Raw genomic sequence first — 27,389 nt, 5'->3', positions numbered from 1 at the left:
AACCTGAGAGGCGGGAGCTGCCTCGGCTGTACCTCCCAGCTGCCGAGCTTTCACAGAAATTCTAGCTCAAGGCATTTGGGTTATTCGACTTCGGGTGACGGTAAGACCAGAACCCGGCGGTAGGGTCGGGGACAGCAGCCTCCCCGTGCTTCCCCCGCAGCTCCGCTCGGGCACAGCCTGAAGGGGTGTGTGGGGAGGGAGCGCTCCGCCATCCTTCGCCGCGGCCCTGCCCCCGCCCCGCCGCGGCCTGCACCCGGCGGGGCCCGCCCCGGCGAGCCGCCCGCCCAGCTCCTCCCGGCGGGAGGCGGTCTCGGCGGCGGCCCGGTCTCCGGATGGCTGTGCCGCCGCCGACCCCGCCTCCGCCGGTCCCGCCTCCGCCCGCTACCTTCGTAGCGCCGGCCGGCCGGCCGGCACTTCTCCCCACGCGGAACCGTCGCCATGAGGTGTTACTACGAGGTGCTGGGGGTGAAACGCGACGCCGCCGAGGAGGAGCTGAAGCGGGCGTACCGTCGGCTGGCGCTGCGCTGGCACCCAGGTAGGACCGCGACGCTCGGTCTCCGCGGGCCCGGCCCGGCCGCAGGCCGGAGGAGGGGGCCCCGCCTGCCTCCGCCTCGCTTGGCCCCCCGGGCTGCAGGGGGAGAAGCCGCTTCTCCCCGCGGGCGGTGCTCCGCCGGTGGCGCCGGTGCCGCGCGGGCTGAGCCGCTCCGGGTCCGTCGCGGGTGGGTGGGTGGGTGCGGCTGCGGGGAGCGGGCAGCGGGGCCGGAGGCAGCGCCCGGTCAGCGCCGCGGCAGCGCTGGGCGCTTGCTGTGCCTCGCTGGGGTCTCGGAGGGCGGCGTGGGGGGTGCTGCCGTCGTGCCTCGGGTCGTTCACGGTTCCACGAACTCTCCCTCCAGATAAAAACCCGGAGAACGCGGAGGAGGCGGCGGAGCAGTTCAAGTTAATCCAGGCAGCGTACAACGTTCTCAGTGACCCGCAGGAAAGAGCCTGGTGAGCGGTCTTTACCTGCTGGCGGCCTGGAACAGACTTTATTAGTGCTGCCTCAGCCAGGACTTAGAATTGGCTTCTGGCTGGGCCTCGCCGCCTGTCGGCACGGGCCTCTGCGGCGGGAGCGGCCGCTCCGCTTCGGGCTTTGAGGGGCTTGGGAGCCGTGCGGCCGCCCCGGGGAGGCACCGCCGGGTGCCCGCGGCTGCCACGCCGTGTCCCGGGGGCGGTGGTGGGCTGGGCGCGGAGCGGGGAGGCTCGGGGGACACGCCGGTGTCGGCCTCTGTTGCCTTCCTTCCCCCCCCGCCGCGCCCCGCAGCGGGAGGCGGCGCGGCCGTTCGCGTGGGTATTCCCTCCGGCCGCGGCCCTCCCGGCTCAGCGGGGAAGGGCCAGCAGCACACGGGGTGCCTGCGGGGCTTCAGCGCGCTGCTGGTTGTTGCAGAGGGCGAGCCGTAATGACGGGCGCGGTGCCTGTAAGGTAGTGTCTGTAACAGTCCGGATTCGAAATACACACGTCTCCCAAACTGCTACGTTAAATGTTCTGCGTAGCTTGTTTTTCAAATGGGCCGAAGCATCTACCGCGTTATGCAGCCAAAACCACCTGCGCTAAGTTTGTCCTCCTTGAGAGGGACGTACCGTTTTTCAGTTCTTACGTGCTTCTCCTGGGGTTTTTTTTGTGCGTGTAAACATCGGATGATTGAAATAATGTCCTACCCATTTCTGAAAGCTTATTGAAGCGCCTTGCTGAAATGTGTTTGCTGGCTGCCCCTTAAGAAATTGCTGCTATAGATATTGCAGATAAAGTAATAGGGAGTAAGCTGAAGGTCTGGCGGGAAGATTTACTGAGCCCGTCTTTTTTTTCCCTCTCTGAAGACTTTGCCTGTGAGACACAGATTCCAGACACTAGGCTACAGTATACACTGAGGTGATACATGTACTGTGGTAGCTTACCAGCACTGGGGAATGTTCTGTGTCTCTACATCACTGATACCGTGAATTTTTGCTAGGTATGATAGTCACAGGGAGGCTCTGCTGAAAGGAGGACTTGATGGAGACTGTAAAGATGATACGTTAGATCTGCTGCAGTACTTCACTGTTAGCTGTTACTCGGGATATGGAGATGATGAAAAGGTAATGAATGAACTCATCTTTAATGAATCCATTTAAATTTAATGAAAAGTGTTGGCATTCTTTTCGTGTTGAAAAGCTATGTGTGGAATTGTTGAACATAGGTAGTAATAATGCTTATGCAAATCTTTCTAAGACAAAACTTATGCTGGATGCTTAGGGAAGCTTCCACTCCTGCTTATTTATTGTCCAACAATTACTTAGTCATGATTTCCAACTATACCATACAGCTACAGAGCCTGTGTATATTATTTATTTACGTTATATAGTGAAGCATTCCAGTGCTTTGCAATACCATCTGTTTATTCAGAATTACCTTTAACAAGCCAGAACGCTTCAAACTAAAAAAAAAAAAAAAACCAAAACCAAAAAACCAAGCAATATAACAACAGTCATTCAGGAAACTGTGCTCCCTATAATTAAATTCCCTGTTGGATTTTAAGATACTCATCATAACTTAAAAAGCTCCAGGTGATTAGAAAAACCTCTGCCAGAGAAAATCCTTATTTGTCTTTGTGTTACTATACTAGGAGTGAGTTAGTAACATCTTAATTTAAAAAGAGATAGGGTACTCAGTAGTGAATTTTGTATTTGGAACTTTCTCAAAACTTGATCCTGTGTAACCCGAAACTTATCAACATCTCCAGCATGCTGAAACTTTTTTTTTGGTTTAGATCTGAATACAGGTGCTTGATGTGTGAGAGGTACAGGGATTATACGAAGGAGATTGAAATAAAAGGAGTGTGAGAGAATGGGAACTTCGTTAAACAGAAGGGTCTTGCTGTTGAGAGCAAGGCCTTTACCCTGGTTTTGAGTTGCTGTTGCAGAATTGTAATATTTCTCTAAAATACACTACTGTAGCTAAACATTTGTACATCTATTATTGAGCCGTGCAAAATAAGTCAGGTTGTTTTGTTTTGTTTTTGTTTCAGGGATTCTTCACAGTCTTTCGACAAGTTTTTGAGAAGATTGCAAAAGAAGAGATGGAATATATGACCCAGGAAGATACTGCAGAATTCCCTATGTTTGGACATTCCCAAAGTGACTATGATACGGTAAGACCAAGTGTAAATCTGAACTGAAAGTAACACAGTTAAGTCATTACTTTGTCCCACACTGAAATCAAAGGAAAGTCTCCTGCTGATCTCTGAGGTGAATGCAAAACCACAGCTGCTGTCTTTTCTGCTACTGCAGAACATTACTATAAAGGAAGCGCTTGTGTTCTGATTCATAATATTTAAGTGAATTAAAATTGGTATTTCCTGTTGTACTATATTATTAGCCAGGCTTTTAGGGTAAGTTGTCAGACGAACGCTTCACAGTGCTAACCATCAATTATGCCAATGAAACTTAAGTGTAGTGCAAGGCCTATAAAACAAAAGAACAAATATTTTCTTTGCTTCCTGATGAGAACAGTTTACCAGTGTTTTAATGCAACTTACATTACAGAAAGGGACATTGAGAGGTTTTGTTTTGTTTTTTTTTTTTAAATAACATGTAGTGTCCTGCCTCATTTAGGAAAACTGTATAGCACTTACTGCCTAACACAGCCTTTAGAAAATGGGAGATGTGGTGGTTGACCTGCAACGTGATACTCTTGTCCTCTACAATTATTCTGTAGTAAGATTTGATTTCCAAAACATTGCATGCTTTCCTTTGGGAAGCAAGAAAAGAAAGTGTGTGGGGGACGCTTGGATTCTTGTCATCTGGTTTGCCAACTATTTGTTGTATTCTATCAGACTTAGAATTTTTTTTTAAGGTTACCAGTATTCCTGTGTTGAAATTAAATAGTAAAGTAATAGCAGTTTCCCCATTGAATAACTGTGCAGTATCAGTGTACTCAAATGTTGCTCCCAGTCTGCTACTTCTCCCTGTCACTTTTAGTAGATTGTACTGCATGACTAATTATTTATGAAATTTAAATTGATACATACCTTAAAAATTAGTAACTTCAATGGTACAAAACTTGGCTGGAGCTGGAAACAAAGTTACAAATCAAACTAAGAAGTGTCAGAATGGGTGTTTGAATGTCAGGTAAAATTACAGGATGGCTTAACAAATGGAAATCTTTCCCAGGGAGAGAATATGTAGTGTCTCTGAAACTGCTAAAATCTGTCTTTTAATGGAGTTATCTTGAAACATCTTTTGGAAACTGCTTGGTCTCAGACCATGGGATAGCCATGATTATAGACACAAAATAGCTTTTATGTTGTCAATTAATAACTGCAAAAATGGCTGCGATTCTAGCACCAGCATGCTTTGACATCTGCCCTGTTCACACTGCTCTGGAAGCAGAGTGCTTGTTTTGTGTTTGGTTTTTTTTTAATTTTTTTTTTTTTTTTAGAGGGATTCATATGCGTATTTTATGGGAAATAGCCTCAGTTAAATGGGAAAGTAATTATCCCTGTTATCTTATATTCAGACAAAGAGATTACACTGTCAGTGTAATTCCACTGCGGTGGGAGTGTCGTGGGAAAAGAGAAAAGAGTTTTAGAAGGGAGCTACGAAAACTCTACAGAGGCTTTAAAATCTGTGATGCGAGTGGTCTGTGGCTCAGTCTACTGAGTTAATTCACAAGAAGCTTGAGAGGCAGCTCGATCAATGCCAGGCAGGCAGGGAATACATTTTTAAGTCTGTGACTTCCCAAGACTTCAGGGGAAGAGAAGACTTGTGGATCAATTAGGTGCAGAAACAAAAGTGATCAGCTCCAAGTATAAGTAGTAGGCAAAACAAAAATCCACCTGGGAGTTCAGCAAGAGCTGCTGTACAGTCTTCCGGAGAATGTCAGAGATGTGCTTGGATTTCAGGTAGCTGCTGAGGAGGAAGAAAATCTTAGCTCATACAGCTGATGAAGGGTTTCTCTAAACCTTTATGTGATTTATTTATACTCTGAGGGAAAACTGTGGCCTGTACAGAAGACACAAAACTGCTACAAAAGTCCTGAATTATTTGGTATGGTTTTTGTCCCCTCGCAAACAAATGACTTGTTTAAATTTTTTTTTTTTCTTACAGGTAGTCCACCCTTTCTATGCATATTGGCAGAGTTTCTGCACTCAGAAAAACTTTGCTTGGAAAGAAGAATATGACACACGACAAGCTTCAAACCGCTGGGAGAAACGAGCTATGGAAAAAGAGAACAAGAAAACAAGAGATAAAGCAAGGAAAGAGAGGAATGAAGTGGTCCGTCAGCTAGTAGCCTTTGTTCGTAAAAGGGATAAAAGACTACAGGCTCACAGAAAACTTGTAGAACAACAAAATGCAGAAAAAACTAAGAAAGCAGAGGAATTTCGGAGGCAGCAGAAGCTCAGACAAGCCAAGTATGTAAATGTGGAACAAATACTTTAAACTTGGAGAAACTATCCGTGAGGATACCATATAGAGTTAGATTCTAATAGTAGCTCCACTTGCTTTTTTAAACATCCTTGAATGTTTTATGTATTAGTTTTGGTCTCAAGCCTGAGCTTTTTAAAACTTGAGTGTCTCTGCATTGTACTGACATGTAGCGATCTAAGATAACCAGGGAATAGTTATCTGTGTGCTGCAGATAACTGTGTGTTACCACTGGCTGTAGTAGCACAGAATCCAGTGTGCTTTTACTTACCTGGGGAGGTAAGATTTAATAGTTATCATTGTTCCTTTAAAGAAAAAAGAATTTGTGTTTTGGAATGAGGGAGAACAGGGCTAGGACAACATGTTCTTAGATCAGCTTCATCTGCCTTGGAACTGTACCCACTAAAAAGAAAGTGGGAAAAATGAAAATAGTTTTGCTTTTCCTTTTAACTCTTCAGAAAGGACCCTTTCATTGGACTAAATGCATGGTTTTTTGATGCTTTTATTTTTCCCAAAATTAAGTAGAACGAAGAGCCTCTCTCCCAAGTGTAAGCACAATTTATTCTTCTAATTAGAAGAGTTTTTTGCCTGCAAATGGGAGGAAGGAGCTTAAATTCTAGTAAGAGTGCACTTGCAAAATAATTGTGTATTGATTAAAATAATATAATAATAATAATTAAAATATATATAGAATAGATTATGTACAATTTATTTATTTTTATATATATATATATATATATATATATATATATATATATATATGTTTTTTCCAAAAGGGAGAATGAAGCAGAGTTACGCATTTACTGACAAATGGCTTGGTAATTCTGAGTCCAGGATCCAGCTAGAGCAAATTTCAGTTGTATTGTGGTGCACTGACTGGTAACCTGGGCCACACTTAGATTTGGAAAACTGAGCTGGTACATTCCCATAGCACAGAGTCAAGGAGTAATGTGCTTGTGGCTTTAGTGGTCCTGTACTGTTCGTGGGTTTGGATCTTGCAGCAGGTAAAAGCAGCTGTACTGCTTTGAGGATTGAGCTGCTTTACTGCTGTCAGCTTGACATTGGCCGTGCTGCATAGCATTTCCTGCCTGAAATTCAAGCAGGACCCACCTATGTTAACGCCTCTTTACTTGCAGCATAGATGTGCCCATTGACATCACAAATTAACTGCTCAGATTTCCAGGCCCTACAGACAATTGTTTGCTCCATCATAATATGTTCAGGACTTTTCTCCTAAAATACCAGAGAAGACCAAGTTATCCTTTAAATAATACTGCTTCTGTAATTCCTATTTCATGGATGCAGCGTAGAAGTTACTGTATTATTCTACTTAAAGGCTTACTGAACAGTACAAAGAACAGAGCTGGATGACTCTGTCGGATATGGAGAAAGAGTTGCAAGAGATTGAGGCACAATATGAAAAGGAATTTGGAGATGGATCAGATACTGAAGATGAATTACAACAACAGGAGACAAAAGGCATCAAAGGTATGGGGTGTGGGAGGGTGATCTGTATTGAGTCGTTATAGCCCGAGTATTGGCTCACGGCACTTAAAGCCATGGATTCACAGTTCTGACGGTAGTGCAACTCCATGCCTCCAGCTGAGGTGTGCCAGCCAGGCTAGAGTCTGGCCCTCTTTGGGGTTTTCCACTGAGCATGAGAAGACATCAAGCTACAGCTGTTGATTTAGGCTACTGTATGATTTGGTGACACGATCTTGATGACTGCGTGTCAATAATACTAAGGAAGTTGAATGTCAATGTGACTGTTTGCTGGGGCTTTAAGAGCAGCTTACTGAAAAATCACTCATCTGACTTTGTCTCTCTGATCCCTACTGATCTCTTCAGACAAACAGAATGATGAGACTGAAGAAGCTGAGTTTGGTGGTGATCTGTACTGCCCTGCTTGTGAGAAATTTTTGAAAACCGAGAAAGCGTAAGTGCTTGTGGTTGGGGATTTGGGGGTTGGGGGTGTTGGGTTTTAACTTTTTTAAAAATGCGTTTTAAAGATGTTTTAACTCCACATAATGGTCAGTGTTGCCTTTGCAGTAGAGACATTGTGAGGGCAGAATTTTCCATACTTAGTAATGATGGATAATGGGCCTGTTATTAATTTATCTGTAAATATAACAATGTTTGCTGAGAGCTACCTGCAGTAATGATCTGCTGTTCTTCACAGCATGAAGAATCACGAAAAATCAAAGAAGCATCGAGAGATGGTAGCACTGTTACGACAGCAACTGGAAGAAGAAGAAGGGAAATTTCCTGTGTCTTTGGATGATGCAAATGAAATACATACCAAAGAGAAGAAAGAAGGAGAAGACATGCCCAAGCAGAAGTACTTTAAATTGGCTTTAATTTTATCGTGACTAATGATTTAGCAAGTCTTGGAGGCCCTCAGAGGGAGCTTCTGGTGATTTATAGTTGTGTTGGAACTCACAGTATTATGCCATTTAAAATATTGCTTAGCATCAGAGTTCTAGTAAAATGCATACATTAGTGTGACTGGATTCAAATGTTGTAGGATAATAGTCTCATATTTTCTCTGCTTCTTAAAGTTACATGTTAAGGAAAAGTCATTGTTACTTTTCAAACAGGGGAACTTGCACAGGGCCAGTGTTTATTCATTCAGTACTTTTTTGATACTTTTTGTCAGTTGGATGCTGGCACGCATAGAAAATGAGTGTGCTTAAAAATCAGAATTGATGAAGTAAATTGCACAACTTCATTTTTTGAACGGCCAAAGCATAATACCAGCTCTCTCACTAGTATCTTCAAGTTCAGTCTGAGCAGAATAAATGTTTTACTAAATGCAATGAGTAGTTTAGGAGAACTGTTGTTTTCATTTCAGGCATGAATAGTTTTCTGTTTGTGGCTACTGTCTCCCTATTATGTTAAGAGGATAAGCAAGAATATAACTTGGTACCTTTTTAGAAATTATACTCATTTGTTTTTTCCTCGAAAAGAGGTAATTTTAAATTCTTATCTTTACAGGCTCTCAAAGAAGCAGAGGAAGAAACAGAAAACAAGGATGATGGCATGTAGTCATACCATGGTATTCTGGGAACTTTACAACCCAGTTTTGTTATCTCCTAACTTAACTTTTTTTTTGTCCTGAAAAATAAGACAGACTTTGAAATTCTACAGAACTTGAAGACTGTTTTCAGATAGTTTTAGTTCTTCTGTGACTGCAAAATAATTTTTATTACATTTATTATGATCATATTTTATGATAATAATCTCATAGACCTCACTTTGTTCTGTTTGTGCAGATCCTAATAAATGTGGTGCTGGTTCTAGAGAGGCTACAGTCTGAAGCGTAAGGAGGACAGATGGAAACAGGCAGATAGGCAGAGTGCGAGGAATTGATCAGAAAGACCACCAAGGGCCTTAGTACATTAGCAGCTCAATTGTTTGGTCGTTTTCTGCTTTGGTTGCTAGAGTTGGTATAACGTATTGTTTGTTAATCTCTAACTTAGGGGAAGAAAAACCCCTAACACATTATTGGCATCCTAATGACACTGTAGTTGTTGGAAACACATCCATTCCACCTTTCACTTGAATTGTAAAAATGAGTAACACCAACCTGTTGTACTCTAGGATCTGAGTCTGTACATGATATGACAGATCTGTGCTTACAGCAGCAGGTAAAATTCAAGAACTGCAAGCTGTTTCAGGCTTGAGTGGCAGCAGTGCCACAGTGAGCGAACTTTTCTGCCTGCCTTCCTCAACCTTGATCCTTTGCAGAAGTCTTACTTCTTCTCTACTTACTACCTCAATCCTAGCCTTCTCCCAGTGAGCTTTCAGTACCAGGTCCTGCCTCTTCCACCCTTTCCCAAGATAGTCTTCTGTCTTCTCCCAACCTAACCCCTCTAGTCTCCTATCGTATGTTCACCTTCTCTGCCCTCTCCCACACCATCATTATCTCTCATCCTCAAGAAACTTCCCTGAGACTTGCAAGCAACTGAATTTTTCTTGCTTCACTTTGGCTGGTATTGCATAGTCCAAGTCAGTATTGGCTTGACCTTCTTGTTTCCATGCAGGCCATCAGGCTCCTGTTCAACTCTTGCCTTCCCAGTTTGAAATCAGAAGGTCTTGTTCTCACTGTACAGATTGCATATAGGCACTGTGTCTCTCTTCCATCAGCTTGTTCACGAGGTCTTCTGCAGCCCAGACAGTAGGTGCCACTCTTGCATAGCATGAGCTGGAATCGTCCACAGACAGATTTTTCTGGGAACATAACTTCCATCCTCCACCAAGCTTTACAAAGTGCAGGGAATTGCTATGGTTTTTGTTTTCTTCTCCTGAAAGTAGATAGATTAGCCAAGTTTTTTCAGGTAGCTGAGACTCTGCAAAAGATACTAGAGGTGATAGAGTTGCATTAATGCAGTGTTAGGTCAAATTCGTTACCCTGCTTTTGGGAGCTGAGCTGTATTGCTTCACACATGATCGGGGTTGATCTTTTGACAGAGTGCATGTGTTGAGTCTACTCTTGTCTTCTGGTATGTGGAAAAGGCTGCCAGTGTTTCTGTTAGGGAGGGAAAATACAGTGTGTTTATCTAGCTTCAGTCAGCTCAGTTACTTTGACTTGTCTCCTAATGCAGGTGTCTGGCACAGAAAACTTTAGTCTAAATAACATTTTGCAAATTTACAAGGAAAGCCACTGTTTTATAATGTGAAATGGTAGCCAGAAGAGAATGAGCCCTGCGTATAATTAAAAGCTACCTTCATTCTCCTCTTCTATAGTTTTAGAGGCTGTTTTATTGGTGTTTCTTCCCTTTATCACAGGTGGCCTCATCTTTCAAAACAGGAGAACTAAGGTTTTACCTGTTACAATTTCACTGAAAACAAACAGTAAAATTAAGGTGGTCCATGGCTTTCTGTTCTCCCTACCCACCTGTGGTGTTTGAGATAAATAAGTATAATACTATAAACATAATCACTAATGAACTTAAAGTAGTTAATTTGCATGTCTTCTGTTTGGACAGACTGACAAGGACTCTTCTGATAAAAGTGCTGATGAAGGAACAGTTGAACAAGAGGAGGTGCCCGCAGTGGACAAGCAGAGTGGCTCAGCAGAGGAGGTGGTAAATGATGGCCAAAGATGTGCTGTGTCAGGGGACACAAGCACTACAGAGGATGTCAGCCAAATGAAGGAAACAGAAAGTGAAGTGACAAGGTGTGCTGACTTGCAATATTGCACTGTGTCATTCTGTGTCATGTTTGATACTGTCAGACAAGTCTAGATTTACTTGTCAATGTGAACTGGGGTCTACTCCACTAAATCAGAGTTGAGTAAATAGGATACTAAGCAAGGACTGTTAGGATCTACTTTGGAAATGGTGTTTGACTGCAGATCCCCGCCACATCACTTACCAGTAGCTGATTCACCATCTAGCTGAATCTTGATCTCAACAATTGATCATATAAATTAAATTGCTTTATTTTTTTGCTGGAAGCTCTTGCATTGTGTTGTTTGAAGGAAGAACAGGGGAAAGCAGTGGAGACATTGATGACTGAAAACCATCAGACGCTCTTAAATGTTGAATGTTGAATGCACTGATCTTGGTTTCTCTTTGTTTATCAGCAGTACTAAGCCTAAAGGGAAAAAAGCCAAGGATGCAAAAAAGTCTGCTTCAGAGCACCCAACAACGGTATGTCAAATTACTTACACTATTTAAAAGCTGGTGGTCATAATACTACAGACAAGGTTGGTTGTTTGGTCACTTCCAGTCCACAAATTCTGTTTCAGTTTTTTTCTTATTTTCTAATAATACAGGTATTTCTATCCCTATGATTTTATTAGAAGCTGGGAGACTGGAACAGCAGCTTTTGTCCTCGCAGAGAAGAGCATGACTAAATTTCAGTTTGAGAGAGTTGCTAAAGCTCTGTATCCAAGGCAGTTCAAACCAAACAAATTAAACAACTGAAGACAGAGCTGTTGTCATCAGGCAGGTGACAGGCAGTACCATTTGCATCTTTCCCAATACTGATGCTTCCCAGAAAGAGCAAAATGTTTTAGTAACTACAGCTAAGACATAATAAATTCACTAAAGCTCAGAGCCTAAAGTGTTGTGTGTATAGTCGGGTGAAATCAAAAGTATTCTTTATCTTGAATTAGATTTGCGAGGCTTCTATTCTTGTTTTTGGTTTTACTTAGTACTCTTTGAAATTTCAAGAAGTTATACTTGTGATTTTTTTTTTTTTTAATATATATATTTGGTCCTCAGTAATGGAGTATCTGTGATAGAAACAGCTTATTCACATTTCACTAAGAGAAACTGCATACAACAAATTGGTGTATTACATTTATTGCATATTACATATGATTGTGAAGCATTTTGGTTTTTTTTCCTCATTGCAGAATGAAGTTCCCATCCAGTGTACAACCTGCAAATGTACATTTCCATCCCGAAATAAACTGTTTGAACACCTCAAAACCATGGGACATGCAAAAGCAACCCAAGCACCACCTGTAACTGGAACTGTAAACACCAGAAACAAAAAAGAGAAACGTAAACACTAATAGAGCTTTCTTAGAGTAACAGTCTATTAGTATGTGAAAACTCTCCCAAAACTGGAAGGTGCACATTGCCTGTGTTCAGAGTTAAAACAGAGAAGGGAAGTCCTAATTTTGGAAAAAAAAAAAAGGAAGATGCAGCAAAAGGAGTATTATCTTGTGAAGGAATGTGTGCTTTCTTTTGGTTTTATCAGCTTTTAATAACTGGATTTGACCTACTAGCCATAGTTTGCATCTTTACTATATCACTAATGAGTGTGCTTTGCAATCCTAAAAGCAGCAGGAGAAAAGCATATTTTGGAAAGGAAGATGACTAGATTAGAGCCCCATGATAAAAAATAATTACTGTCATTAGAAACTTTTCAACTTTATGCAAACTCTTCTTTTTCATGCCCTAGTTACAGTGTGTCCTTTTAGCAGGGGTAGACAGTTTTACCTCTATTTGAAACCTCCAGTTATGTTCTGCTCAGAGTGGTTCTCACCCAGAGATTTATTATGCTTATGTAAGTGAAATCTCACAGACTGAAGTCTGCAGTGTTACTTTTTGACTTTAAATTCTTTTATTTAAATAAATAAATACTTCTATCATTTGTGTGTTTTACAAATGCTTGTATGTATTTGGTATAAATAGCAAGGTTTTGGTAGGGGGGTTGGGGGCAGCAGCAGTGGTGACCACTGTGGAAGGCAGCTGGGGACTACCCTGCACTGGTCTCAGCCACCTCTGTAACACCACACACCAATGCTCAGCCATTGGGGAGCATGTGGTGCTTCTGTCAAAACATATTTAAGACGTGGCAGTAAATGCCATCATACAAAGCAGCACAGCCAGGGCAGCAGGAGGCATGCCACTGCAGTGCTGGTACCACCCCCAAGGGCACTATGGATGCTACAACACCCAGTGTACTTCCCCAAAACAACTTTATTATTTTCCTCTCCCTCTTTCTAAAAATTATCAATTTTGATATGACTTTCATAGATGAAAGATGAATATACGTCTGCCTCTTCATCTGATACCCAGTTAATCCAATCAGGGTTTTTTATGCTAATGCTAGAATAGCTGTGTGTAGAATATACACAGAATACACACCACCACTGTAGAACTGAACTGTATGTTTACAAAACAAGTTACAGTGTATTCTTTATTAAACACTGGATCTGTCAGACCACTCTTACGATACTGAACAAGTACTTCTTCTTCAGACTATGATTTTCTTATCCAGTGTAGAGTAGTACCAGGTCTGGGTGGCAAGTATCGGGGGGTTCTGTATGCGTCTCATGTAAGGGAACAAATCAAGTCTATTTTGCAGCTGCTTTCTCCATGTGTCTCTGTAAAGCAGTATGAAATACTTCCACAGCAAAGTCGACATCCTTTTTAGTAATGCACATAGGAGGTTTAATTCTAAATGTCTGAGGAGAAAAAAAAAAAAAGAAATCGTTAAACTTGTATGGAAAGAATACAGTTTCTAGCAGCCCATCTAGGTCAGCACTCACCTTCTGCTCAAAAAAATCTAACAAAAAGTGTGAAAAATAATATTATAGCAGAACAGCAGAGCAGGGACTGAGGCTTCTGATAAACGCACTCTGAAGTGGGGCAATTTTGGACTTGACTGTATCCAACCCACCACTCCGCTCTTATGACAAAGCAACTGCCTCCAAAAGAGACCTGACCAGAGCAGGTCAGGTTTGCAGCTCTGTTATGCCAGACAGAACTAGTATAAAACTTTCAACGGGTTTGTACTAAGAAAGAACAGAACTAGGTTTGTCTTCCTTTCTGGCAGCTCTGCCACAGGGAAAATTAGTATCTATTAAGAGTGGCAGCCTCTTGCATTGTGTCAGCTGATTTGCTGTTATATTATAGGCTTTTTTAAGGCTTCTAAGAGAATGCATTATGAAAGAATCACCAAATACTAACTTTCAGTTAGGGTACTATAGCTTGAATGCGTGTTGATCAGGAAGGGGTATATACACAGTTTAACTTGTCAAGTTTCAGTTTAAATTTTTCTGTCATCATATCACAGGACTTCATGCAGCGAGAGTGGAATAATGGTCTTTCCCACCCGCAGCCCCATGTGAAGCTAACACTCACAGATAAACAGCACTCTCATGAGACAGAATCAGATTTTAACCACACTCTGAGGTGCAGCCTGTTACCTGGGTTTCTAGTCTGTGACTTGTGAAAGAACCAATGAGGTGACAGATACTACGCCGCATTTATTTTAGCCATCCTGTGTTTATCGTGTACAGAAGCTGCTTCCACTATTTCAGAGGGCTTCACCGACCTGACCAGCCCTGAGGCAACTCTCTGCTATTAACTCACATGCTGTAAGAAGCTGGTGATGCAGAGCCCTGGGTACAGCATGGTGCATCTTCAGTTGCTGTGGGCTGATGCCTATTCACATGCAATTCCCGCTTTTGCTGAACATGCTGTTAACAACTCTCTGGGTTTTTTTTATTACCATACAGGTAGAATGTTACCAGCTCTCCAGACTGAAAGAACTAGCAAAACCAAACTTGTTCTGTACCAACAGGTCAGGTGATAACCTGAACATTAGCAAAGACTTAGCAAGCCTGAATATTGCTGATTTCTTGTAATAGACTATAGTACATTGCTTTTCTAGGGGAAGTTGTCCCTCTAAAGGAAAACTCCAAGCTTAGAGCTAGCTCAGCATACTTGAAAAGAATCAGATAGCTCCTGCCCAATTTATAAAATGAGCAAAATTAAACAGAGAGAGTTCCTAAGAGTATATGTTTTCTACTTTGTTTATTTACTAAACTAAAGTTAATTTAGCTTGAGGGAAACGGGATGTAGTTCATGAGGACAGAAAATAAGCTTTATGTATAACCAGAGGTTCAGTACCTGACTGTAGAGTCCTCCTCTGCCAATTAGAACCCCCATGTCTTTACAGTCCTCCCAGATCTGATTGATTTCTTCAGCTGGAAGAGGGTGGCGACTATCCTAAGGAAAGCAAACATTAAACTTCACTTAGATACTCTAAATTAGTCCTATAAAAAAATATATATTCCAGTCTGTCCAATAAAGCCCACCCCCATCTCTGGCTGAAAACATTAGCTGTGTAATTTATCTGCTTTCTAAGACAAGTTTATGCAATTAAGGTACACAAGTCACTGCTTACTCAAAGCTTGTGAAATATCTGAAAAGCTGGAACATTCTGGCTCGTTTTTGGCCCGAGCAATGTTTTCTCACTTCACTAGCTTTTTTTAAATAGGAAATCATCATATTATTTCAACCGAAATAAGATGTGATAAAACTTTCAGTGGCACTGTAAATTGAAAGGAATAAAGTAAATCACTAACCTTATCTGTCACCATTTCTACTCCAATCATAAGTCCCTTGCCACGGACATCTCCAACAACCTCGAATTTATCCCGTAGTTTACCCAACTCCAGTAGCATATATGTTCCCACATCCTCACTGTTTTTTTGTAGACCATCTTCTTCAATAGCCTGGTTAAAATGATGTACTGTGACAGTATTGCAGGCAAAGCTTCCAATACAGTCAGTTAATCCCCATCTAGCTTGATGACATGCTATGTTTATCTCACTTCCTTGCAGACTATGTTCCTTCACTACTACAGTTCTTACATTTTTGTTCTTTTACAACCCTCTAGTGGCATCAGAGTACAACTGAACATAATATTTTGATGTTGCTGTGGCATTTTTCACATTTTACTTATTATTCCATAAACATAATCCAGTAATTCATGCTCACATGTAGTCAGAACTGAAAAATAACCTGACCAGCAGCATTATTTTCAAAATCTAACCAGAAATATTTTAATTCTTTGTCAGTATCATGGGAAGAATGTAATTTGACAAGGCATACCTATGTGTACTAGGCAGCTTTTTAGGGAACAACTTGGGTGTTTTAGATTCATCAATACCATGCTTTTTAACCACAATCTTTTTTTTGTTCCTTACTCCACTCTCCTCAATCAAAGTTCTGATATGCAGTCAGCTATCAGCACTGACATGCACAACCCATTTTATGAACTTAATATATGCATTAAAAAAACTCATATGAAAAAAACAAAAAAATACAATTAAAGTTGAAGTGGCTCCTTCTCCTTTTTTCTTTTCTTTTTTTTTTTTCCCCTTTTCTTTCAACTCCATTTTATTCTTTCAGACTCTGACAATCTCCTTGGATTTATTTCAGATCCAGGCTCCAAGTTACTTCAGAGCCAAAAAAACCCAAAACATGGGTTCAGACTTTCTTATTTGTAAACTGTTTTTTCAAAAAATTTTTATGGATATGATCAACCATCTTATAAAATAGCTTAACCCCCCCCCCCCCCCAACACTCAGGAAAGTAACATGAACAGAAACAGTGTCTGCTGTAATGCAGTGAGATTTAAGGACAAATGGTTTGTACATGATCAAGACAAATTAAATAGCGACCTACTGCCCACTGACTGATTTTCTGCTGGATAGTAAGTGAAATATATTGCAAACTTCTCGATTGTCTTTTTCATGAGGCATTTTTTTTTTCAAAAGGAATTCTGACCTTCCGTATTTTTAACTATCTGGTTGTTGAGGCTTTTTAGGCATAAGGGAAAAGCTGTGGAGTTAAAAAAAAATTGTTAAGCATTTGTGACAGAGAATAAATTTGGTTTAGCTAAGGATTTGCATAGTCCTATGAAAGGGGCTTTTGAGAAAGTGCTTTCCTACATTTTTATTAACAAAGTAAAGAATGTAAGGAAGACACAGAAAGATGATTCTGAAAACATAATTAGAGGACTCCTATTCTTGCTAGAGGAATTAAAATTTTGCAATGGAATGAAACAGGAATTTTTCCTACACATACGGCACATTGGCCATGTATGCATAATACATGCATATGTTTGTGCATTTTATACAGTTATTTAAAAAATAGCCCACCTGTAACTTTATAGTAAGAATAAATGTAAACATTTTTCATCTTGTGCTACAAGAAAAACCGTGGAATATATAAATATATACAATGTTCTCCCTACATCAAGAACTGCAGCTCCAACTACACAGGCCAAAGGGCTTCCTCCAAATGTATTAAAGTGAAGGTTTTGAGCCAAGGAACTTGCAATCTCTAAGAAAAAAAGAACAACACTGATTACTCTTACAGTTGCCTTATGTTTGGTAACAGTACTTACCTGCTTTAACTTAACAGTTAAGTTTGCTGTGCTTCAACCCTGATTCTACTGGAGACAACGCGATAGGAAGATTTTATTTTTTCCTGCAAGTAGTCTGTGCAAAATATGACTATCCCCCAAAACTATAGTGTCTAGCAGATGCTAAAACCAGACTTTTTTAAAAAGAAGTCACATTTCTAACATATGCTATCAGTTGTCCCCTTAAACTGACACCTACAGATTTTCTTCACTAGATTCAGCCAGTCATTTGTATGAATCAAGTAGCTGGCTAGCATGCTGCCTTATATACTTGCAGTACCTTGGTTAGTAAAACAGTGAATTCCGTTAGGATTTCCAGGATCTATTACCAGCTATACCAATACTTGCAAGGTCATCCCCACTTCGGTTACACAACTAACCCCATTCAAATAAAGCTTTGCACTGGTATAGCACAGCGCTTGGTAAAATGAGTAATGAGAATCCAATTCATTTCTCAAAAGGTAGATTGAGACAAAGATTATTAATAAAGCTCAGCTATTTGAACACACATCTCTCCAGTAAGTAATTATTGTACAGTATATTTTGTAATTGCTCTATTTTAAATCTTAGCAAAACAGAACACTTATACCTTTTGTTGTAACAACAGCTGCCATTGGAAAGCCATTACCAATTCCTTTTGCCAAAGTAACAATGTCAGGGACTACATCATGTGTTTGAAATCCCCAGAAATGGCTGCCTGTCCGTCCAAATCCTGTCTGTACCTTTCAAAAGAAAAATTCAGAGAAATCCCCATCACTTTCTCACATTTTACAATATGGTTTCTTTTTCTTGTCTTTCTGTTGTTACTGATTTGCATTAAACTGCAACTATATCTGGAGTCGAGTTGTATTAGGATCCTTATTCAGATGGCTTTGCACACAATTCTGTTTATTGTAATTGGGTTTTTCTTTCACATATGAAAGAGATACCATGTCACCACGTCTTAGGCATGGTGAGATGCACAAATAAGCTGCAGCTTCCATTTCATAATGGAGAGGAAATGCAGTTGCTTATCACATTTCAAAAGCAACCCCATGATTGCTGATTTCTGCTACTGTAATGCTTGAGGTACGTATCACCACCACTTCGAAGTGTTTGCTACTGTTTCAAAATAGCTTTAGCTAAGCAAATTCTATTTATAAAATGTATTTGCAGAGGTACAGCAATCAACTCCCTTCTCGAGTTTATGTATGCCAACAACACTCATAAGAGGAAGTGTTATTGTGACAAACTTCACATCACAGCTGGCATTTATTAGCTGCCTATTTGTGTAAATTTAGTGCTCCCAAAAGGTAGGGATTGAAGTCTGCTACTAACATTACCTGTGTCTAAAATCGGAATACCACATAGCAGAATAAAGGCAGTAAAAACTGGGAGGCTCCTATGCTTGGAGAGATGTGCTGTGTTAAGCTTAAGCTATGAATTGTATAGCATTGCATTTAGATTATTTCCAGGCTTCCAGTTTGCCTTCACTTGGATTCTTTTAAGATGACTTTCAGAGGTACCCCAAACTCTAGAGCTCTTATGTCCAAAAAGAACTCACTTCATCTGAAATACAAATGCCCCCTCTTTCCCGTACTAGCTGATAAGCTTCCTTTAAGAAACTTCTTGGGTACTGAACAGCGCCGTTAACACCCTGTCAAGACAAAAAAGACAACATCTTCGCACAAGGAAACAGGAATTCCACTGTGTGACTATACTACAATAAGAATAAAATACCAGCAGCCCTCAGGTAATAGCAAGACTGTTGTCTCAAGTTTCTGGCTTCAGCAGTGAAACTGCTTCAAAAAGTTCCTACTCAGGTCACTCATTCCCATTCCACAGGGCAGTTTGCTGTTCCATTAGTTGTGCTGGTATAAACGTTTGTGAGGCCACACTGTAAATTGGATTGCTGTAAGACAGAGTCTATTAAGGATAAACTGCCAAAACAAGTATCTTGAAAACCTACACACTGAGAAACCCAGAAACTGTGTTTGATGACAAAGTTAACCAGAGAATTCACATCCCTTCTTTGGTTAATTTGTTTAAAACATTGTTTCCTCAATTTCTGTTCACCTTGCCAGTTTTAGTTTCGATCAGAAATTCCACTCTACACCTGGACTGCAATGGCTTCTCAGACTCAAGTATGGGAAGGCATAGAAGACAGAAAAAACAGAACAGCTCCAATCTTCTCTGTGGACACAATTCTCACATTTTTTTATTGCCTTTCCTGTTCCAGAATATATTCTCCATTCTTCCTATTCAAGAACCACACATACAGCAGTTCTGAAACTAGGGTGAAGCACCAAGAGAATGAATCCTGTGGCCACCACTTGCTGGAAATCTGCTAAAAATATAGTGGACAACATGGCTGGGAAGAGGTGGAAGGGGAATTGAGTTAAAGTTTACAGAAATAGTAAAGAGGAAAGCAGTACAAAATTTGGAAGAAGGTATTAGAAACTAAACAATAGCATGCATCATACTTGCTATTTAAATGCAGAAAAAAATGTGTATGTTCAATCATGATTCTCTGTTTAATTTAACTTCATGAGCAAAATTCTAGCTCCACTGAAATCAGTGACAGAAGCTGAAATTTTAACACAGTGCATCCATTCTTTCAAACATTTAAGATGTTCAAGGCATTAAAAAAATAAGAAGAATCTACAGAAGTCTATGTTTAGGATGTAGCTAAAGAATATCAGATCTGAGTGTTTCACACTATTTGTGCCATCACAATTGAGAAATGGCAAACTACCTACTTGAATTGGTTCAGCGATAAATCCAGCTATTGTCTTTGGCACTGAGGTATTCAGAGTGTCTTTGAACTGTTCAATGTACTGGTCATTTGCATGACATACACCTGTTTACAGGGGAAATAGATTGAAGGGAATTTACTTAAAATGACACAAAACTAGCTTCAAAATATGAAATTACACATCTAAGCAACAAGTATTATCTGACTGCATGGTAAATGTCACCTCTCAAATACACAATAAGAGGCTAAACATTAAAGGAGAGAGTCCCTTATTTTCTCTTAAACCATATATACTCTAAGGAATGCCAGTTCCAAAACAGCAAGGCGAGGCTGCCAGACAGTAAGGTGTTACACATTATACAAGTCAGTAAGGTGTAGGTTAGAGAAAGTGTTTGTGAATCACCTGCATCAGCAGAATGAATAAGCACACGCTTTCTCAGGGGTTAATGAACATCAGCATAAGACATAAGGAATCGTTAGGTTAGTGCAGGTATGAGGATTCTGGAGAATACAGCTGCGTATCAGTCTACACTGAAATAAAGAACAGAGCAATTAGAATAGCTAATGCTTGCATTCACTAGGGAGGGCAAAGCTAAAAAGAAAACATTGTTATGTATGCATGTGAATTAAAATACCAAAGAGTGCCTGTTGAAACAGTGGAAAAAAATTACTATAATAGTTGTTAACAGGGGAGCAGTAGCGGAGCTTTCACACTGTGCTGTGTATGGAATGTTTTGCCCCATATTAGACTTTTTGCCTATCACTGGCCTCAGGTCCTTACTATTCATATTATTCCAAAAGAAAAGCTTGAGAGCTGTCAAAACTTCAGAAACAGCAGAAAACACCAATGAACATTTCCATTCTTCCAGATGTGCTAAACTGAGTTCCACAGCTCCCAGAGTTGATCATGACAAATGCTGGAAACAAAGGCTGGGATTTCAAGAAGAAATCCGAGAATATGAGGTGTCACTTGCCCAAAATTTTTCTCAGTGGAAAGCAGGTGCCTGAGGTTCTCTGCAATATTTTCTTTGGTTGCCCTTGCAAATCCTAACCAGAGGTCTACCTTTCTTGAGGAGGCAAATACAACTTATTTCCACAGACCTCTAGTATTCTCTAATCTAAAAGCCAAATACTTTTTGTCATTGACCAACCTTCAGAACAGCTGCATTTTCGAACAGTTTGTACTGGAGAATCTCTACAACGGCTGCCTCCCCATGGACCACGAAAAACATCCGGTAACATTGTCTGTCAAGCATAAGAGAAATAGCTACAGATTTGATGACACCTTTCTAAGAGATGCTTTGATCATACTGAGGAATCACTAATGACAAAAACTAAAGAAAGGCTGTTAGAGTCAAAGGGCATACCTCATTCAAGCAACTTGTCTGAACAACACTTGTGGAATAACACCAAATTTCCCCCTCAAGAAACGGTAAAACAGAGACAGTTTTGGAACCAACAAGTTTAGACTATTCCAGCAATAATCACTCAGTTAAAGAACAAAACAAAGGAAATAATCAAGTTAATCAGCAGTTTTGGTTATCTAAGATTAATAGCAACATTTTCAGAGCTGCTGGTAGTACTTCAATAATCCAAAGTATGATAAAAATCTGCAAAACACAGGGAGGTAGGCAGATCTAGTACAGTAATTACAGGCTGGAAATTGGGAACTCCAGCCTTCTAATCCTGACTGCTGATGAAATACCACATGACTTCAGGCAACTCATTTATTGACCCAGGTTGGGAGGCTGCTATAACGGAGCCTTCCTACAGCCAGTGCTGCGGGTGAGCTATCACCAGTACAGATTGGAGTAGCCAATGCCGGCTTCTAGTAGATAGAAAGTCATTCCCATCTGCTCAAGGGCAGGGAGATAACGTATTGCCATTTATCTCCAATGGATCTCCTTAACAGGTATGTCTCCTGTCTTGCTGAAATGAGTGACATCGTAGGGTTTTTTCTTCATTCCAGGGGAGGATCTACTTCAGACCAGCTGAAAGCAGCTTTGCACAGGTTTGCCAAAACAAACTTGGGAAAAGGGGTTCCGAGCTTTATTATTTTGCACCTTACACAGACTTACATGCAGGCACTAAGCATGACTAAAGAGCTGTAAATCATGCTCACTTGTGTTATGGCTGTCCCGATTCCAAAGTAGCTTAAGCAACTATATGGAGAAGGAAAGGGGACTCTGGCTCGTGTGCTTACACAGGAGGAACAGGTACACTGCAGTTTAGTTAGTGACCGTAACAAACTTTGAGGATAGAAAATGTGCTAATTGTTGAAATATTCAAATAAAATGTTATGTTACCCAGATTATTTAAAATAAATAAATAAAAATCTCACTGTTGAACAGCCAAAGCCATTGGCGACACCATGCTTATAAAGACCAATAGATGTCAATCCCAGCGTGTAAGGGCTGCCTCCATGGTATGCTCCTCTGTGCAAACAAAGCAAGCACATGAACACTGCTCATTTCCAAGAAGAGACTGTAGCAAAATTAGTTCTGAGAAGGCATGCTTCTGAGCTACAAATTATTGGGGAAAGTGTGCACTGTTACACTGAAAACAAGAGGATTCCTGCTGCCATTTTTTGCTCTGGTTTTGGAAGATCCATGACTGCCCATCTGCATTTGTTTCCTAAATTTCAAATGTTAAAAATTGTGAGGTGATGTTTGCAAGGAGAAGAGAACAATGATTGGAGCAAACAGCAATTCAGACAGTGCCTCACAAAGTTCTGCTGTAGCACCTGAGCCCTACACAGCAAACATCTCTTTAAATCTTGGGAACTGCTGCTCTCTCCAACAGATGCTGCCAATCATTAAACTACATGGTAGTTTGCTGCCAGTTTTATACACAAATCAGAAGTTCATTAATGAGAACATACAAGCAAGGTGGGTACCCAATGTTCTGCTGAACAGAATAACAGAAAAATACAGCTTTTCATAACAAGGCCTTTTATTCTAATATTTGAAGCCGCTTGGGAAGCACAGTAAAAAAGACTGCTTACACTGGTGCTTACATAGCACTCACCCCTGCACCACCTTGTCGCTAAGCCAGAAGAGCTGTTTGTGTACCTGTGCAGTGAACTATGGTTCAGGGATCTGGCAGAAAAATAAGGCAGCAAAACAAACAAAACAAAACAAATCCTTCTGCCAGGTTAGCTTTCAGCCAGAGCAGTTCCCTGCTGCAGTTCACTGCACTGCTATTCCACCTTTGCATCCCCACAAACAAGGGCACTGCAGGGGTAGAATGAAGGAAGAAAGCAGCAATTGCTGAAGCCTGCTCTGGCCCTGAACGACAGTCCACCAAAGCACACACTGAACACAGAGACTAGACCCTTTTCTAAGTAACAAAAGCAAAAATTGCAGGTTGTGTTTTGTATACAAACTACTCTGAATATACTGTATCAAATCTTCAAATAAAATAATTTCTCTTTGTCAAATAAAATAATTTTATAGCGTTCTCCTCAGCAGATCTGGGATTAAAGAGTTCTCTATCATTTCTTGGTTTAGGCATATAGAGATTGATCACATACACAAATGAGTTTTGTACAGATCTATCGCCATTACCTGAAAGAGATGATGTCGAAGTTACGAGTATACAGCCTTGCCATGAACATAGCCAAATCATTGGCCTCTGACCCGCTGTTGGTTAGATAAACCACCTAAAGGATAATGCTTAGGATCAGTACAGTGCCCAGCCACCACCTTCTTGTTCAGCATCAGACCATGTCACTTAGTAACATTATGAGCTATAACCTATCACTACCACAAGGTGACTTCACCGCAGTAAACTTAGTGTTGCCTATACACTATAGATGAGAACTAAGACCAAGCTGACATACTCAGGGAGAGTACAAAAAAATCTTTAAGAGCTGGGATCTTCAGGTTTTCCTAAGATGGAACAGTGATTCAAAGAAAAATGAAAGTGTCCGGGCCAAACTGAGTATGACTGACTGAATAGAAATAACCTTCACACAGGTAAAAAGGGCTGTACAGTGTCCTTGCATGTTAGTTACTAGGAGTGACACACACAGACACAACTGTGGAACAGAAGAGGTAAGCAGAGTATGCTTATTGGGAGCAAATGAGGATTAAGGGGATATCCTGAATACTAGTTCTGAGATTTGAAAACAGCTCAAATTCTAGTGTCACTGCTTTTAAAGTTAATTTTCAGAACTGATTGAGATTCTCCACTTCTTAAACTATGCAGATGGTTTACATTTTGTTTTTTTAACTCTCCTTCCATTTTAAAGATTGCGACAGCTTCACACTCTTCTGCTAGCCCAATTTCATTTTATCACCAGTTTATTTTACCTGAAAACAAACCCAGTGTTTTTCTTACTGTTTCTGGGCATATGAAACATGACATTTATGTGGTTTATTTAAATGTCAGTAAAGCTCACTACACAAAGTACTGTCAAATACTTTTCACTGTGAATTGTCATGAGATCAAGCAAATTAAGGCTGGCTACGTATAAGAATAGTTAACATCTTCTTAGTTCCTTCAATAATTTTTAAGCTGGCAATGTCCCTTCACAGTGACAACTGGAGGATGAGAACAAACAGAACAGGACCTTGGGATATTATGCCTGTCTACATCTGAGTCTAAAGAAAAGGCCTTCAGGGTCATCATACTCTCCTTATCTGACAGCCTGTAGTCCCCATACAGGTTTTCTCTCCAAAGATATCATTTATGGCTCTCATTTATGTAATATTTTATATTAAACATTTCTTAAAAACAGACATGCCCTTCACCTGCCCCTGCTCCTGTCAGAAGCAAAGTACCTTAAGTGGATCTGGAAGAAGAGAAGTTAGCTTTTCAGCATACTCCTGGATTGATGGGTGCATGTAGATATTAGCGGTATGCCACAGGCGAGCAAGCTGTTTCTGAGTAGCCGTAGTTACCTTTCTGCATGTAGCACAAGAAAAGACAACAGGATTCAATTCTACACACATGTGCACTCATACATGCACACACCTACCCATTATTAATTCTGAAAATGCAGACACTGCACCATTTGCCAGATGAATGAACAAGTAGAAAAAATTAACGAATTCTTCAAAGCGTAGTGGAAATTGACCTTAATGTAAGTGATACATGACAATTCAGTGAATCATATTCTGGTTTTAGGCTCACAGTGCCACAGATTAACAAAAAGCAAAGCCAACATAGGTATCTCTTCCTGTATTTTATAGCATAAATCAAATAGTAACATACTTACGGATGACAGTGACCAACACTGACAGTGACAATTCCAGCAAAGAGATCAAGGTATCTTCGTCCTTCATAATCAAACAACCACTGCATATGTCCTTGATGCAGCAACAATGGCTTCTTGTAATACATTCGCAGTGAAGGAGAAATGTTTTGTTCACGAATCTTCTGCATACGTTCATACGGATAGGACTGAGTGGAATAAAAAAAGTCATTATCCATTTATGCTTTCTAAAGATCCAGACCAATGCACCTGTAGTGGATCACAGAGATTACATAGTTGTCTACAGCAGTTGTTCACAGAACTAAGATTTTAACAAATTCTGGCACACAAAAGGTTCTACAAACCTCTGAAACAGCTTTTGAAATAAGGCTGCTATTCTGCACTTACCTCCTCCTTTAAGTTTTTCAAATCAACAATGTAGCCATAAGATATAGAACTGTCACACAGATACATCTATAGATTATATCCTGCTTGTAACAGAATTGTTTTTTGCCCAAAAAGCAAATTTTATAATCATATTTAAAGCACTGACTATTTATAGCAGATGAGCCTATTGCTCAAATCCAGTAATGCAGCCCTTCTTAAATTCAGCATAGTATGTATGACTTACTTTGTATTTTTCAGGTACAAAATCGCAAGGAGGCATTTTTGCTTGTGTGGAGACAAAGCTTTTCCATTTCTGCTGCCTAAAGGCAACTACAAAACAATAAGAGAATTATCAAACACTTATCAAGGTGCACATCAGAAAGAGTTTCTCGATAAGCTTGTTCAAAGAACACACAAGCTATGGTCAAAGCAAGTTTTGGTTTTTTGGTTTGTTTTTTTTTGTCTGAGAAATTTTCTTGGGGGAAAAATATAATTAAGTAACATCTTTGTAAAGGCAAAATATATGTACATTAAAAAAGAAAAAAGTGCTTCTCTCTTATCTGCTAAAACTCGGTTTTCAGTTTCACATGGACTTTTGACAGAAAAGGACTTAACACCCACCCCAATCCCCTCGCCCTCAGCAGTTTCTGATACAAATTCTTGTCTGGAAGCAGCAAGAGCAGGAATCCTCTACAAGGGTGCGAGCCAGGAGCCCGAGGTGACCGCAGCACAGGCGGTGCCCTCAGGGACTAGGGTACAGTCCCAACAGACCTAAACAAGGTGGGCAAAGCAGGGTCCACCGAGAGTGCCCCACATAAGTGGAAGAGATGAATCAGGTCCAGGGTCCACCCAGAGAGTCCACTCAGGAGCAGCAGCAGCAGATGGGGCCAGAGACAGGGCTGGAGACAAGGCTACAACATAGGTCCAAGGTTCATCCAGGAGACGGGGCCAGAGGCTGGGCTGGTGTCAAGGCTATACTCATGGCACAGCTGAGGCAGGGTCTGAAGGCTCAGGGCTGGGCTGAAACAGGGCTCCTGGGCAGCAGGCACAGGCAAAGACCCTGGATGAGGCTGCCCAGGGCAGACAAGGAGTGCTCAGGGCCCTGACAACTCTCAGTGCCATCTTCCGACCTCTCTCCAAAATCCTAAAAACATCACTGCCCTACCTTTCATTTAAGTGCAAGTATAACTAAGCAGGTATCAGAAAAAGCTATCATTTAAATGCATTCTCTTTCTGCATCCCTAACATCTTATGCTGAGAACTACACATTCATTTTTAAATGTCTAAGGTTTTAAAGAATTTCTAACACACATTAAAAAGTACATGAATGAAGAGTAAAGTTTCCTGTGTATTACATACACCGCCACTTCCCTTACAACCACGTACAGCACTAATGAATTAATGACCTACAAGAGTCCAGTCTCAAAAACATTAATTAAAAGCCGTAAGTTAGACAAGTTCTGCCTTCGGGCCTCTTTCAAGGGGATCTACAGCTACATCGAAAGTGCTGCTTCCCCCCCCCGCGTACAAACATGGAGCTGCGATCAAAAATCCCCATGAGAGCGGGCTTTCAGGGAGGTACGCCGACCCCCCGCCAGGCCTCCCCAGTCCCCGTTCCCACCCGGCCAGCCCAGGCCTGCGGGGGCTTTGGGCTCCGTCCACAACCGCGGCTCCGGCAGACCCCGGCGGAGCGAGCCCCCACCGCGGGAAGAATCACCTCAGCCCTTGACAGCCCCACGGAGGGACCGCCCGGCCAACGGCGCCTGCTCCGTCCCGCCGGGAACTCGGACTGCCGCTCCGCCCGGCTCCGGCACAGCCGAGCCACCTCCCCTTATCGCGCCGGTCCCTTACCGCTGCCGAGCCGGCGGCCACGACCCCACAGCAGCGGCCCGACTCCCCTCGCCATGTCTGTCGGTACCAGGGCAGCGCCGGGCCGGGGACGCGCGGCCC

The 27,389-nt window shown here is 41.3% G+C and overlaps 3 protein-coding genes across 5 annotated transcripts in view; 1 reads left to right on the top strand and 2 right to left on the bottom strand.

Annotated features, from left to right (window-relative positions):
- Positions 1-345: 345 nt before the first annotated feature.
- Positions 346-12,547, top strand: DNAJC21 (DnaJ heat shock protein family (Hsp40) member C21). 3 transcript variants are annotated; one of them, XM_052776190.1, is made up of 12 exons: positions 346-535; positions 894-987; positions 1,989-2,112; positions 3,042-3,164; positions 5,122-5,426; positions 6,776-6,927; positions 7,288-7,375; positions 7,619-7,777; positions 8,434-8,476; positions 10,428-10,618; positions 11,027-11,093; positions 11,804-12,547. In XM_052776190.1, exons 1-12 carry the CDS (start codon positions 439-441, stop codon positions 11,963-11,965), a joined length of 1,605 nt encoding a protein of 534 aa, XP_052632150.1. In that variant the 5' UTR covers positions 346-438; the 3' UTR covers positions 11,966-12,547. The 3 variants fall into 3 exon arrangements, with proteins under 3 accessions (XP_052632150.1, XP_052632149.1, XP_052632148.1); XM_052776189.1 differs by having other exon boundaries at positions 8,434-8,494; positions 11,030-11,093; XM_052776188.1 differs by having other exon boundaries at positions 8,434-8,494.
- Positions 11,735-27,389, bottom strand: AGXT2 (alanine--glyoxylate aminotransferase 2). Its single transcript, XM_052776192.1, has 14 exons — positions 27,291-27,389; positions 25,684-25,769; positions 25,077-25,261; positions 24,640-24,763; positions 23,422-23,516; positions 22,197-22,290; positions 21,007-21,100; positions 19,860-19,960; positions 18,665-18,757; positions 17,711-17,843; positions 16,951-17,039; positions 15,275-15,424; positions 14,817-14,915; positions 11,735-13,366 (listed from the first exon to the last, which is right to left on the bottom strand). The coding sequence occupies exons 1-14, from the start codon at positions 27,343-27,345 to the stop codon at positions 13,256-13,258; spliced, it is 1,509 nt and encodes a 502-aa protein (XP_052632152.1). The 5' UTR covers positions 27,346-27,389; the 3' UTR covers positions 11,735-13,255.
- Positions 13,817-27,389, bottom strand: part of PRLR (prolactin receptor) — a 164,656-nt gene continuing 151,083 nt past the window's right edge. Inside the window, exon 17 of the transcript XR_008233382.1 lies at positions 13,817-13,832. The gene's annotated coding sequence lies outside the window, so the exon portion shown is untranslated. The remainder of the gene's footprint in view (positions 13,833-27,389) is intronic.

This window comes from Harpia harpyja, chromosome Z (assembly GCF_026419915.1).
Source record: "Harpia harpyja isolate bHarHar1 chromosome Z, bHarHar1 primary haplotype, whole genome shotgun sequence".
In the NCBI taxonomy this organism is placed as follows: Eukaryota; Metazoa; Chordata; class Aves; order Accipitriformes; family Accipitridae; genus Harpia; species Harpia harpyja.
This window is presented reverse-complemented; position numbering and strand designations above follow the sequence as displayed.

Excerpts from the sequence above, each read along its gene's own strand:
- DNAJC21 (XM_052776188.1), top strand. The coding sequence starts at position 439 with ATGAGGTGTTACTACGAGGTGCTGGGGGTGAAACGCGACGCCGCCGAG. Across the intron at positions 10,619-11,026 it reads ACAGAAAGTGAAGTGACAAG|CAGTACTAAGCCTAAAGGGA; the intron begins GTGTGCTGACTT and ends TTTGTTTATCAG. Across the intron at positions 11,094-11,803 it reads CTTCAGAGCACCCAACAACG|AATGAAGTTCCCATCCAGTG; the intron begins GTATGTCAAATT and ends TCCTCATTGCAG.
- AGXT2 (XM_052776192.1), bottom strand. The coding sequence starts at position 27,345 with ATGGCGAGGGGAGTCGGGCCGCTGCTGTGGGGTCGTGGCCGCCGGCTC. Across the intron at positions 25,262-25,683 it reads TTGTACCTGAAAAATACAAA|TCCTATCCGTATGAACGTAT; the intron begins GTAAGTCATACA and ends TATTCCACTCAG. Across the intron at positions 17,844-18,664 it reads GCATTTGTATTTCAGATGAA|GTACAGACAGGATTTGGACG; the intron begins GTGAGTTCTTTT and ends TTCTTTTGAAAG.